A 15,416-nucleotide genomic window follows, 5' to 3' on the forward strand; every position below is an offset into this window, starting at 1 on the left:
GGGCTATCATTATTTCGAAAAATCCTTGAACGCAAAATAATTTACTTGGTATGTATTTTAGATAAATTATATTATTTCGTATTGAAATATTTTCAAAAGGCGCCCGCGTCATTTCCCAATAGTATAATTCTACATGTAATGCAAATTTATTTAATTTAAATTTTTTACACCCCAAGAGGCTCAATTATAGTGATAAATCACAACACAGAACACCCGAATTTGAGTTAAGTCACGTTTAAATTTATGTGGTCTCAACGGGAATTGAACCTGGAACCCCCCGTACGTTAATTCTTCTCCGCACATCTTAACCATTACACCCTGGAGGCTGCCAACTGTCGATGGCTGAAAATACCCGCTTATTTTCTAAAAAATAAAATACTTTGGCTTGTGTCAGAACAAAGAACATAATCAAGCACTTTAAATATTTTATCTGCTGGTATCACTTGTGGGTGTCTATGGTTATTGGTTATGTATTTGACATTAGCCACATTAGCTGACATTAGCACAAGTTTTACATTATCTCTGCATCAGCAATCGGTATGGAAATTAGCGTAGATCTACCGATTTTAGGAGCAATCTATCGAAATTTTACCGATTTGTATACATTTCCTCGTTTTTTTTCATAGAACAAAATTTCTATAAAAATGAAACGAAAACATGTTATAATAATTTATTGTTTGTTTGCTCACTTAGGTTGCCATCTGTTGATTGTTAAAAAACTCCTTATCTATTGTACATAAGTATATAATGAATTATATATTAATGAAAATAATTGGTTTGTATTGGTGAGTTCCCGGTTATTTTTAAATATATAATATTGTGGTAAGATAAATCATGACCATAGAATTTCATGACATAATTAAAAAAATCATAAAAATCTTTGTTTATCTTATGGGGAGAAATGAAAAGGGATCACTTTTCATAGAAAAATGATAGAAATGGTTTTTCTTCAGTTAATTATCTATTTAAATTTAGTTAAATCATTGCTTTAAGCATGTTTTCAGTACTTCAATAGTTTGTACATTTAAATAAATTTTAAATATGAATTATTTCTTAGTTTGGCAATTTTGTTTGACAACAAAGTTTGACTGGTGATTGTAAAAATGACCAGGACATAGAGAAATAGAGAAGACCCATCAATGTCAGGGCCTCTATGCTGCAAGATGCTTCTATCTGCAAAAAAGACTATTTATACCGAGTTATTGACAGGCTTACAATAAACAATAGGTAATTGAATTTCCTCAGAACGGGTATTAATATATATCATTGAATATATTTTATAAAAATACATTCAACCGATGTATTTTAGGTAACTTAGTGTGATTTCATTAATATTTATGCCTTAAACCCTTGAAGAGTTTGTATGGTTACACAGAATACAGTATTGTTGAAATAGAAATTAAAATATCAACATAATTAAACTCATTGTAACAAAATAAGATTTACCTGAATTCTGGGTCAGTTTTTCAAGCCGGAATCAATATATTTTGGTGATTCACATATTGCAGTCCTTTTAGTATTCAATTGTTCATTTATCAAGCGTTTTCGACTATTTAAAGCAACGGCCTTAGACGAAACGGCGCTTTTATTTTGAAACACTGTCAAATAGTCAAATAGTTTTTTCCCCCTCCTTGCCCAATGAATCTACCGAAATCGACCGATTTATATTTCTGAATCTACCTATTTTCGCTTTATCGAGTCTGGCAACTCTGATGGACATGTGAGTTTTGACGTTTCTGTCAGTTTTGCGGTGTTTTGGTTTTTACTGAGAGGTTAACTTTTCTAGTGTTAAACGTTAAACCTATATAGTTTAAATTATCTACAATGGATGCCTACGATATTTTCAAAAAGTTAACGAAAGGTCTGAAATTTAAATCTAAACTTCTTGGAAAGACCCCTATTCTCCAGGTAAACAATTATTTTCATAAAGTATGTTTTTACAAATAAAGTTGTCAAAAATGTTATCATATTTTATTAATTTTATACTACGGGACAATTTGATCTTGATATTATTTGTTTTTTCAGAAGACGATAGCAGCTGAGCCACAAATACAGATCAAAAACGAAGAATTGGACATTGAAAATACAATTGATGTGGGAGAAAAAGACCACATAAGTGATGACGAAATTGAAGAAACCCCTAAAATGGTACCAGAAGATAAAACAGAATACGAACTCAATCTGATGGATGGTCTAACTGTTACAGAATTTGGAATTAAAAAGAAAACCAGAAAGCGAAGAGTAAAAAAACTTACTGAGAAAAAACTTTCTGCTATTGAAAGAGAACAGGTGTGTTTACTGCTTCTCATATTTTTTAAATTTTAATTAGGTAATATTGTTTATTTTATTGATTTTTATTTAAATGTTATTTAATATACTGAAATCTTTTGAATCTTTCTCTCAAAAAAGTAAGATTTACTAAAATATTTAGCAAAAAAATTTCCTCTAGGGCGCTATGAATTAAAAGGTGCTAGATTTGCAACTGTCCGCCTCGTAGTCCAGTGGTTATTGCATTTGCCTACCGTGCATAAGGTCTCAGGTTCATTTCTCAGCGAGGTTAACATAAAAAATTAATTTAAAAGGGTGTTTTCATAGTCCCTGGACCATAAATCTTATCATCTACCATATAACCTTCACATAATAAATAAATTTTATGGCACAGATCTAAAAGTGTCAATGCAGATTTAATTTTTTGCCCATATTTTGTCAATGTAAATAAAATTAAAATATGAGTGTACATATGTATACATATATATATATATATATGTGTGTATGTGTATTCATGGTAAAACAATGAGAAAGTTCAGTGTTTTTTTATTTAATTTGCCAATAGACTTTTGTCAATTTTTATGTATCAGCTCTATAATTTTTTAAAGTTTTGTGTTTCTGAAATAACTTCTCGTGTGACCTCAGAGGTTCTTCTCTGTCAGTTCTCCCGATTGGTTCGTTTACTGTAAAGCAAACCGGATACCCTTCAGACCTATGATATCATTGATTGGTTCATATGAACCTGTGATGTTGTTCAAAGTAGTGCGTTTGAAACTTTGCCATACAATTTAATGCTCTAATTTTTACCGCGTGCAAGAAAACATTTTTGGTATCCAATTTACCGTACTGCTGAAGTTCCTCATTCATAGATATTCCTTTTAAACTGCTGCTGATAGTCATATAATGCCTGGAAAGTTAATTACTCTCCTGCAATAATGTGTTTACAACATTAGACTTTTTAAAACGAAACCACAGAATTATCGAGGTATACAGAGATTTACAGAACCGACGTTCTATGCGCCATGTGCAGATGAGGAAATAATTATGAGATCAGCAATCACAAAGCACAAATAATTGGGAATATACACATGAGACATTACCTTTTTCATTTACAAAAATATTTGGACACAAAGCCCAAAAATTTAATGTGAAATCGACTCCCAAGAAGAACTAAAACATGGTATTCTACAGGGAACAATATTGGGGCCACTTTTGTTTTTCATATACGTGCATAAATGGACTGTGCAGTTTAAAAGTACAAAGAGAAGTATTGTATTATACGGATGACACTTTATCACCATATTTAATAACTGGCAAAAATAAATGCCTAAAAGGGTGCCATAGTGGTCACAATCCTCAGTTGTGAGTTACCGACTAGGAAAAGAGTTTAAAAAAATTGCATAGTCTAAACAAGGAAAAAACCATGTATGTACTTACTTTTTCAGGTTTCCAACAGAAATCCTCCCTCACAAGATTTATCAATACTTGTGTATCTTTATTGAATTACCTAAATATATATGTGGTTGGGCTCTAAGCCACTCATTTACTGTTATTTATAACAGTTTTTCACTGGCAAATACTAAATTCAACTTTTTACCTAGGGTCGCCACTTGAGGAGTGAACATGGTATCCGTGTAGTTGGGGCAGAACCACCAAGTCCACTAAAAGACTTCTTTTCACTAGTAGATAACTATGGAGTATCACAAGGACTTGCAGACAACCTCGTACAGTGTGGATATATGGAGCCCACTCCTATTCAGAGGCAGGCCATTCCCTGCATGCTGGAGGTATGCAATTCAAATATTAATTAAAATATGTAATATAAATATCGTTAAATATCATTTTGGTAGTATGGAAAATTTGTAAGTGCATAAAAAAAAAAATATTATTTATGTATTATCATTACTGGGACAAATGAAGTTGGATGTTCCGAACCGTAGGTTGAGAAACAATAAAGTGCTGTTTCTAGATCAGCATATAATAAATTATGACCTTAATACACCAATGTCCCATTTTTGTCATATTGTACACTCAAGTCAAGATCTGGACTTTTTAAATGAACGCTACATAAATATTTTTATTTATTTCAACAGAGAGGGAAAACATTATTGAGAGGGGATAATGGACATCTAGACATTTAAAGGGCTTATGACCTGTCATTGGTTGGTTTAAGTGGCCACTTACACACTGTGTAACATTCACCATTCTGCCAATGTTTAAACATCAACATTTCCTCAACTCTTCCATCTGTTGACTTTTGTAAAGTAAAGGAGCTGAAACCTTTATTATGTGAGTGAGATTCATCCGGCTGAACCAAATCACCTACTAGGCAATGCCTGAAAACAATTTTCCAATTTTTATACTTCTTCTTTTATTAGTCCATATCTTGTCTTAATGTCTTGTCAATCCTCTGTTGTTATGTCTCTTATACTTGTAATATTACATCTTTTTTACCTTTATAAATGGACGATGTCCGTTAATCAATCAAATAAATACGTTATGTATGTACTATTATTTAACTAAAACATAAAATTAAAATTAGAGATCTACTAACTCTGCTAGTTAAATGCTATTGCCAATTTCTTCACAAGATGGCATCTTCATTTCGCTTTACCACTAGTGCAGTCACCAAACAATCCATGCAAGTTCCTAAAATGTATTATAGTTGAAGTATGGGGCTAGAGAAAAAAGTGTGAACTAAGGCTGAATGCTGTCAAAATGCAATCTCGAAAAAGCTATTCTTATCACTATCAACAGAATTTAAAAGGGGAAGCTGGCTGAGTCGGGTATATAGAATGGGTGGACGACAGAATAGCTAAAACGTTAATTGCGGGGGATACGTTCTGGACATGGCCGCGATAAACGAAATTTCCTGATCAATGGGGGATTTTTCACGGAATTCCATTGGATATTTTTCAGCAGATTCTATGTCTGCACTAGTTATTTCGCCAATCATTTTTAGGTGATACAAGTTTGATAATTTTTTAAACTAATTAAACCGACCTTTGCCTTCTTTAAAAACTTCTCCATTTTGAGGTTTTAAATGATACCAAAGATTTTTGATTTTGTCTTTTTGATGGTCGCACTGTAGACTCGGGCAATTTGAAATCCCTACTTACAACTGCAAATTTACCTCCATCTTCTATAATTTTTTATTATCTTTAGTTTCTTTTCTAAAGTCACTACATTGTAAAAAATATCACGTTATAACAAATCCGCACTGGCCAGATTGCGACCAACGGGGGTTACCTTATCAGTATTAGGAGATGTAGCATTTTAAAGGAAGCGTATGCAAAGATACTGCAGGATAGTGTTCAATCACTCTGCATACCCTTACAGAGAAACAGAGTAATAGCTAGTTATGTGCTGAGGTCTACCATACTAAGTATCATCAAATTATTTTATACTGTCAAAAGTAAATTCTTCGTCTTCCTTGCTATAGACTTATGTGGTTCTCCAGAGAGTTGTTCCTCCTGCAAGGTGGATTCCCAGCTGTCCTTCCATCTTTTAGGAGGTCTTCCATGAGGATGGGTCCCATGAAGCAGCCTCTCCTTTGCTGTCTACTCCATCGTACGATGTCCTCAACCTCACATATCTCTCTTAATCTAATGTTGCTCTCGTGATCTCTGCTATCATCCTCAGTGTCTTCATCTCGGAAGTCCTCAATTCTGGTTCGGTTCTGACTGTGTCTGCCCTTGCTTCAACGCCATATGACATTATTGGTCTTACCATGCTTTATAAATCCTAATCTTAAAAGTAAATTGTGTCTTCAAAAATTATTTATTTAACAGAGTCGCCAAATCTTAGCGTGCGCTCCCACAGGATCCGGTAAGACTGCCGCCTTCATCCTCCCGGTGCTGCATGCCCTGAAGAGCCCCCAGAAGTGGCCCCGAGCCCTGGTGCTTTGCCCCACGAGAGAACTAGCCAAGCAGATCTACAGAGAAGCTTTAAGACTGAGCGCTGGAACTAATATTGTTGTCAATTTCGTGCCAAAGATTAGCCCAGAAAAGATGGACAGCAAAAAGGCTATTCTCAGAAAGACGGGTAAATGCAGTATTTTCATGTAATTCTATTGGCTTTTAATGCACATTGTTGTATGACCGAGATTGGATAGCGAAAAGAATTTATCCTCTTTTCTTAATCAACGCTACATCAAGGAAATTAGACCATTACTAGTTTTAGCCTCTTGAAATCTGAGGCAAACCCGGCCAATGAAAAAACTTCTTTATAAATTATAAAGGTACTAAAAATAAACCAAAACGATAAAAAAATATATTATTCAAATAAATCCTTTACAAAATGATTTATCTTTCATAGGTTTATCTATTAAAATATTTTCTAACAATGTACCTCGTTATTAGTAAAAATTCTTATTATTAAAACCGAAAAAGTTGCATAACCAGTTATATGATGTATTGTCCAGATGCCATTTTGAATAATTAGATTTTCGATAGAAATAATAACCACTAAAATCTGCCAAAATAATGCTATGTGCTGCTTTTGCTGTAAAGGAATACACTAGAGAGTTAAGTATTGAGAAAAAAATTAACACTAGAGGTTAAAAAAGCTGTATTTATAAAAACAGATTCTAGCTATTTTAAAAAATAGTATAATAAAATAATTTTTAGTTTTTTTTTTTTGTTTATTTATAATCAAATTTTACAAAATCATTTTATGTATATACTCCACTTGATGAAAAGTTTTTCAAAATGTGTTATTGATTTTCTTTGTAGATTTATTAATCAGCACACCCAATCGTCTCTGCTTTTTATTAGACCATGACACTTCACCGCTTAATTTAGAAAGGTATATTAAAAATAACTCTTAATAAACATGTGATATTATTTCCATTTGAATCATTTGTTTTAATTGTTTAAACCTTTTCAGAGTAAAATGGCTGATTGTTGATGAAGCAGATAAGCTATTTGAAGGCTCAGAAGGAAACGAATCTGACTTTAGGCCACAGTTGGACAAAGTTATGAAAGCTTGCGGTGAAGATACAAACCTCTCTCTCTTCAGTGCCACCCAAACGCCAACCGTAGTAGACTGGTGTCGACGGAATATGGACCAACTACTTTGCATCACAGTGGGACAAAGGTAAAACAGATTATGTACAATCTCAGAGTAATAATGTGTAACCTAGAGAGGAGCCCAAACGTAGAAAAACAATTGGTCATTATTTGAATGCGAAAAATCACTAGTAAATTATAAACTTTTTTCTTATAGCAAGTAAACTTTATTAATGTAATGTTTGAATTAAATTCTATATTTTATTTTTTATTCCTACTCTGGAACTCTGATTACTGGAACGGAAATTCTATTTGCTTCCTTCGTTCTTTGCTTGTGATAGATACGCAGCCAGCTAGTAGCAAGTACGTGCTGATGATCGGTACGCGCATGGGGTTTATGTTGCTTTTTATCATTTTTTTATAAGGCGATAGTAAAACTCCTCTGCAATTTATCACGGTTATTATTTGAATTAATATTACATTATTGGTATTCTAAATGTTAGGTATTACGACTGATAATTAATTTATTAAACATAATATATTATAAACATTATTTGGTTAAATTTAAGGAAAACAATGGTTCCATGCGTGTAGAGGTACCTTTACATATCGTTACTGACAATTACCTAATTGATCAAAAAACTTAACTATAAAATGTCAGAGTCAAAATTGTCATGCTTATTCTCAGAAATAGGACCAGTAAATATATTCATTATGGATTTAAATATGCCCTCAGAAATAATTGATTTCAACATAAATAATTAGATACATAAAATTTAAAGTGCTAAATATTTGCTGTGTTATTAATATTTTTATTGGTAAATAAAATAATATACAAAACAATCAAAGTCTACAGATATTTCTCAACACCTTTAAAGGTAATATTTTTTTTAATGTATTAGAATTCTCTGTGTAGCTCTCACGTTTTTTTTCTCTGATTTTTAATGTGTTAATTTTTCAGAAATGCAGCCACCGAACTTGTGAAACAAGAGCTACTTTTTGTAGGAAGTGAAAATGGAAAGTTAGTCGCATTTCGGCAGCTAGTACAGCAAGGATTGAAACCACCAGTATTAGGTAAATATCTTCATGTGAAATAAATAAATCCATATTAGTCTGTTCTGCATTACAAATACATAATATATTTCTTTCTTTCATAAAATTATTTGGACGAAAAAAGTTGTGGCTAACTGTGTTTGCTCACCAATCTATGAAGATATATTAGAAAATGCAGAGATATTTTCGATCATTTCATTCATTGTATCTAATGTTAGTCATACGATGACTAAAGACTAATTGCACCGTAAAATGTTAAGATTTAAAAGTTAAATAATTGTTACGTTTTTTATCAAAAAGTAAGATAAACAATTTGTTTGGTCCATTTTGACCAAATTGTAAAAATTATTCAACTTTAAACATGTTTTGAACCTTCACTTTCTAAAGTGCAACTTGCCCTAACTTAACTATGAAAGTAAGTATAGTATGCTTATTTTAAATTCCAGTAACAACTTAAATCTCCTTGTATCCATATGTTCTTTATAATATGTGTGTATTAACATCATTTTTGACAGTTTTTGTGCAGAGCAAGGACAGGGCAAAACAGCTTTTCAAGGAATTGTTATATGATGGTATCAATGTTGATGTGATCCATGCAGACAGAACACAATTACAGGTATTTAATAAATTCTTATATGTACATTCTGTATTTTTAAAATTATTTTCAGAAAAAAATAAACATTTTAATTGGCTCTCTTCCTTCCGCAAACACCTTAAACCACTGAAGCAAAACCTGATCTCACACTGTTGCTTGACATTCATCTCACTCATTGTAAAAACGCACAAGCAAAACCCGTTTCACTAAAACAAGGGCTATGGACAACCAATGTGACCCTAGCGAGATCCAACTTGAACTCGTTTAGCTGCCCACCCTACTTAATTTACACACCTTAACCAGTACTTAAGTAAATTGAAGAACTCTGTATTATGTATAACTTAGTAATATGTATTTGTGTTTGATTTTTACAGAGGGACAATGTTGTAAAATGTTTCCGCCTTGGCAAAATATGGGTGCTCATATGTACTGAGCTAATGGGACGTGGTATTGATTTCCGTGGAGTTAATCTAGTTATTAACTATGATTTTCCTCCAAGTTCCATTTCCTATGTACACAGGTAATATACTATGCATAAGATGTGTTAAATATAGAAAACAAATACCTCTTTTAGCGCCTGATACCAGCGCCGGATCTAACGGAATCTAGCGCCCCGTCACTTACTGAAAAGACACAAAAATATTCACGTATGTAAATTCATTACATACGTGAATAACCTTTAAAGCAAGTGACTGGTTCTTTATGCCAACTGAACCTATGGTAGCTTCAGCTCTGCCTGACACTTCATAATAAATCCTCGTTTTTAAGCAAATTTGAATAAAAAATGTTTTAATAACTACCTCAACCAAAAAAAACCTATATTGTACATATATTTTTACAATTCTTCGCATGTTTTTCGTGTCAAAATATTTTCCAACGGGTTGAGAGTTCAAAATTGTTATTTTAAAAATTGTCTTAATCATAAAACATTAATAAGAAGAAATTGTATTGTTATGATGACCTCTGTGGTGTAGTGGTTAAGACGCTTGACTCACCCACGGAAGGTTCCGGGTTCGATTCTCGGTGAGACCAAAAAAAAAGTGATTTACCTCAAGCCTGCGTATCCTGTGCTTGTAATTTACCACTGTAATTGGGCCTCCTAGCTTGTGCAAAAAACTAAACATATGTTTCTGTATTTAATCTGTTATTTAACAGAGATAAAAATTAAATTAAAATCAACACTACAGGATTGGTCGAGCAGGAAGAGCAGGACAAACTGGAAGAGCAGTCACTTTTTTCACACAAGATGATGTTCCGAATTTAAAAAGGTATTCTCTAAATAATTCTGATAAATTATTACTTTATTTTAGTACTTACCAGACATCTATACTCGGTATATCTTCCGGATTGACTCACTTATTCAGGTGTAACTTGGAAACCAATTACTCATTGGCGTTAGCATCTACTAGATGTCAATACTTGGTAGTGACGAGTCACGTTATTATTTACTCATGTATAATTAGCAACCCTTCCATTCTATGAATTTTCGGACCACTCTTCGTAATTCAATCTATTCCCCTTTCTAAAGGGGTGTTAATCATTATTACAATGGGGACTTATTATTTTCTCTGAGAAAAATAATCCCTGCATTGTTTAGTGAATTGGTCAACTGACTAGCAATCAGAAAAACCGAGGTAGGAGTCCTGAAGTAAAAAAAATAAACTCTTGATTTGGTTATAACATCGGTTATGAAATTCTCAAAGCTATTTACAATAAAATTGTGGCCCTATTTGATGGCGGTTTATCGACACATTATTTTTTCAAACAGCATAGTGGTGGTGATGAGGCAGTCGGGATGTGATGTTCCAGAGTATATGTTAACCCTTAAGCAGACCAGGAAAAATAGAAAACAACTTCTTAAATATGCTCCCAAGAGACAAGATATATCCACCGAACTACCAGAACGAAGAGGCATGAAGTAAGGAAAATATTACATATATTTTTTAAAAACTTAAATAAGTTTGTAAGTAATAATTCTTGATGGAAGTTCATTGTAATTTATTATAAAAATAAAAGACGAGTGATACTTTAATCCACAAATTTGGAATATTCAGTGACCGGTAAGTTTGGAATATCCAGTTCAATGTATTTATACAAAACGGAGGTAAGGATAGAGAATTCAAAATTACAATAAAAGTAAATTAAATAACGTTATTTTTATCTCAAGGATCATTATCAATTTTTTTTCGGGTTAACTAATGAGTTGATATAATGCTATTTTAATGAGTTTAAGTATTTTATTTAAGGATGGGACACTAAAAATAAAATACTTAAACTCAATTTTTTTTCGGGTTAACTAATGAGTTGATATAATGCTATTTTAATGAGTTTAAGTATTTTATTTTTAGTGTCCCATCCTTAAATAAAATACTTAAACTCATTAAAATAGCATTATATCAACTCATTAGTTAACCTGAACATTTTTTGATAATGATCCTTATGATAAAAATAACATTATTTAATTTACTTTCATTGTAATATTGAATTCTCATCCTTACCTCTGTTTTGTATAAATACATTGAACTCCTTAATAAAGATACCAGTCTCGAAGATGAAACCGGTCACTGGATATTCCAAATTTGTGGATTAAAGTATCACTCGTCCTATAATAGATATATGTTTTACTTTAATTGAAGCGTAAGACTAGATCACTTTACCATCCATAAAACACAAATGATCCGGATACACTGCGATTGGAGCACCAATGCAGTGCCCTATGCATCACATATGCGGATAGGGAAATTATGATGCTATTTTTGTGATTTAGTGCAGCGTTTTCCAACCTTTTTAAGCCTGCAGCGGACTGGTGAAAATAGAAGAAAAAATAGGGTCTTTCACATTTTTTTATTTTCAAATTAGCAAAAAATTACAATGGTGACGGTATTAATATTTTTTTTGTGTGAAATTGGATAAATTTTCTACAAAGGTTTAAAATACATATGCATAATTTGAATTTCTTCTTTTTTTTAATAAATATTTGCGTTCTTATGGTTTACCTAAATGTTTCATTTTGAGAGCCATGTTCAATGAGTTGTAAAGAACTCATTATTAGAAAATGGGATCAAGTTGGAGTTGAGTGGGATCCGAACCACGGCCCTTTGAGCCTCGAGTCCGAGACACTAGCCACGGGACTACAACCTGATCAATTAATTAACGAGTTACTCAAGAACGAGATGTTACAGCCTCTGTGGGATAAACGGCACATATGACGTTTTGGCGCCAAACTTGAACGCAATGTTTATTTGAAGGGCAGTCGGCGCAGGACGACAAGTATTTCTGCGGCCCGGCGGGAAATCTCAACAGACTGGTGGCAGTTAGGAAACGCTGATTTAGTGTGTAAAAAAGATTTTGTAAAATATATTAATTTTTTTACTTTGTAAATAATATGTTCCCTTTCCTTAGACGAAAATTTGGGGACAAACAAGACAACAAGGACTCCAAAAAACGAAAAACAAGTGACTCTGGAAATCCTAATAAGGAAGAAAATATGAAACCTAGAAAAGTTATTGCCAAGAAGAAACCGCAGTTTATGAAGAAGGCTCTCGGAAATAAAAAGAAAGACAATGAAAAACGTGCAACCAAGAATAAGAAATTTAAAGGCAGTAAAAATAAATTTCATAAAAAAGGAATGAAATAATTAGCTATTATTATTTTATGTATGTGAAAAATAAATATACATAATATTCTAAATAAAAATGTTTTTTCATTATCACATTTATTACGACTTGCATTTTAGAATAAAACTATTTACATATAAATTACATTGTGAATGTAAAACAAGTAAATTCATAAACAAAATGTATATTATTATTCTTTAGATATTAGAGGTATGAACCTAACATTTTTTGGATATAATACAAAACTGACAATAATTTAAATGATATTCAAATATTTACAACAGATTTTATTACCACTATGTAAACACTTTTTTGCAGAAATATATTATAGCAAAACCCCTAAATTACATTCTTCAAGGGACCGACAAAAAAAATGTGAATGGAGGGAAAATGCAAACTGAGGGTAGAGAAAAAAATACATTTAGTAAATGATTTTTTATTAGAAAAGTTATGGAACGATGTTTGAACCATTTTTAATAGCATTTTCATAAATAATAACATGTCCGTAAACCACAATAATCCGTCTTTAAAATTACAACTAAAACATGAAAATGGCGGCAATAAATGTTCGTAAAACACAATAAACTGTCTTTGAAACTTTGAAGTTACAAATTTCTCATACCAATAACTTGGTATAACGATAGAGACTAACTTCAGACCTGCGTCAGACTCTTGGGCTGTCAATTTTCGGCATGGATTGCAAAATTCTTTGATGTTAATTGTTGGGGGAAAAAACGTAAAAATGGGTTTTAAATGTACTAAAAAATACAAAATATAATAATGGGACTTAAATAATGAGTTTCAGTTCCAAAGAAAATTTTATATTAAACATGTTTTCTTACACGCAGTAAAAATTTAATTGTACAGCAAAGTTTATCTAAATTGCATGAAAAAATTCATGCGAATGAACTACTTTAAACGACATCAAAAGTTCTTTTTAATCAACCAGTTAATAGTGTTGCGATAGATTTCCGGTTTCCGGGAAACCAACCAGGACAACTCACTGAAGAGTATAGTAATGAGGTCACGCTTAGTAGAGTATTTAAAAAGTTATCAAGCTTTAAAAAATCGTAGCGATACAAAAAAATAAAAAAATTGGCCTAGTTTAATAGTCTATTAACAAATAAAAAAAACCACTGAACTTCCTCATTGTAAATGGTGAGTAAACACAAATTGTGGGGACATCATTTCGGGGTTTCACTGAACATAATATATGTGTATTTTTACTCAGCGTACAGTCTAGATGTGAAATTATGTGACCTCAAGAGGTCACATAATTTCGGAGGCTTAAAAGCCTAAATTTGGGATATAAATTACATAATATTTCATTTAAATTTATGTAAAATGTAAAAAATCTTTTTTGCTCTCTTGTAAAAATTATTCTTTCATTTTGGCCTTGCGCCCTTTATACGTATAAAACAAACATTTTGTGGTAAATAGATTGTGATAATAAACTGTAATAGCATTTTCATCAAACATGATGTAGAATTATTCTCCATTTAGCCAGTCATTTTTTAATATTTTTTTTGTACAAAATAAATATTTGCGTTCTAATAATTTAACCAAATATTTTAATTTTGGGGGCCATTTTTAATGAGTTGTAGATAACTCGGTTATTTGAAAATGGGAAACGAGTTGGGTTAGAGTGGGGTTCGAACCTCAGATCTTTGATTCGTGAGCCTGCAACATTAGCCACGGGACTACAGCCCGAATAATTCGATAAAATCCGATTGATACATTTTAAAACAGTCAAGATACAATATTACAAATTTATTTATCTGTTTTGGCACTAGCAATGTAGCGATACTGCATAACACAAAAATGTTGCATATTATATCAGTTGTGTGAATACTAATTAAATTGTGTATCAAATAAAATATATGTACATATAATATGTTATATGTATATAAAATCAGTACAAAAATACATTAAAATATACTCATCACATTCAACAGGACTATAATAACATTAATGTATAAAATATTTCTAATTCTAATTATATAACATTAATTTGAAAACTAGAAGGCCACTGTTAGATTGAGGTATATACTTTAATAAAAATATTTATATGTATATTTTTTAAAAATATTGTTAGCAAATTTTATGTATTATATGTAAATATAAATTTTCTAAGGCACTAATTGTTTAGCCATTCACTTACTTACGTACATAACACTATGTTAATTTAAAATAAAAACTATGTAACATCGATATTCACAGTAAATCATTTCACAATTGAGCCTAACGAAAAGAAAAAAGAATACAGAAAAACTTGTTGAAAAAAGTGCACAAAATAATGCTTTTATCCTAATACATGTATTATGATATAATGTACACTTATTTTTAATTTTATATATAGTGATTCTATATTTTTGTGCAAATTTTCATAGGAACATAAAAATATAATTCAACATTCTCAACTTCATCCTTCTTATTTCTCATTCTTCATTATATACCCATTTATCATGTGCAAATTTTCAGAGGAACAATTTTTATTACTAATATTTAAAGCATTAACTTTGTGGTCAAATATTTTACTAAATGTTATTAAATATTTGTATACATTTGAGACATACTGTGTATAGTTGGTTTTGCATGTTGGTTTAATCGGTGTCCTGATAAAGAAACGGGTACGATTCGAAACCGGTAGACATAGAAAAGTCAGCAAGTGGTTATATGCAAATATTTAATAACATTTAGGAACAATTTTTACTTTAATCAAAGTTATAATTAATGTAAGAACACTGACGTGAATGAGGAAGTACGGGGAATTGGATGAAAAAAAAATTAACTACTTTGAATGATGTCACTAGTTCTTCCGAATCAACGTGTTGTGATAGATTTAGATAGAAGCTAGTTTACCAATCGGCAGAA

General features: G+C 31.6%; 1 protein-coding gene across 1 annotated transcript; it reads left to right on the forward strand.

Annotated features, from left to right (window-relative positions):
• Positions 1 to 1,688: 1,688 nt before the first annotated feature.
• LOC148285175 (putative ATP-dependent RNA helicase DDX52) lies at positions 1,689 to 12,621 on the forward strand. The gene is made up of 12 exons (XM_088229005.1): positions 1,689 to 1,908; positions 2,026 to 2,289; positions 3,870 to 4,055; positions 6,060 to 6,312; positions 7,002 to 7,074; positions 7,156 to 7,365; positions 8,239 to 8,351; positions 8,846 to 8,946; positions 9,300 to 9,445; positions 10,113 to 10,193; positions 10,694 to 10,843; positions 12,328 to 12,621. The coding sequence occupies exons 1-12, from the start codon at positions 1,825 to 1,827 to the stop codon at positions 12,560 to 12,562; spliced, it is 1,896 nt and encodes a 631-aa protein (XP_088085131.1). The 5' UTR covers positions 1,689 to 1,824; the 3' UTR covers positions 12,563 to 12,621.
• The last annotated feature ends 2,795 nt before the right edge of the window (positions 12,622 to 15,416 follow it).

Source organism: Micrasema longulum, unplaced genomic scaffold, assembly GCF_059751315.1.
Source record: "Micrasema longulum isolate JH-2025_06_02 unplaced genomic scaffold, ASM5975131v1 h1tg000049l, whole genome shotgun sequence".
In the NCBI taxonomy this organism is placed as follows: Eukaryota; Metazoa; Arthropoda; class Insecta; order Trichoptera; family Brachycentridae; genus Micrasema; species Micrasema longulum.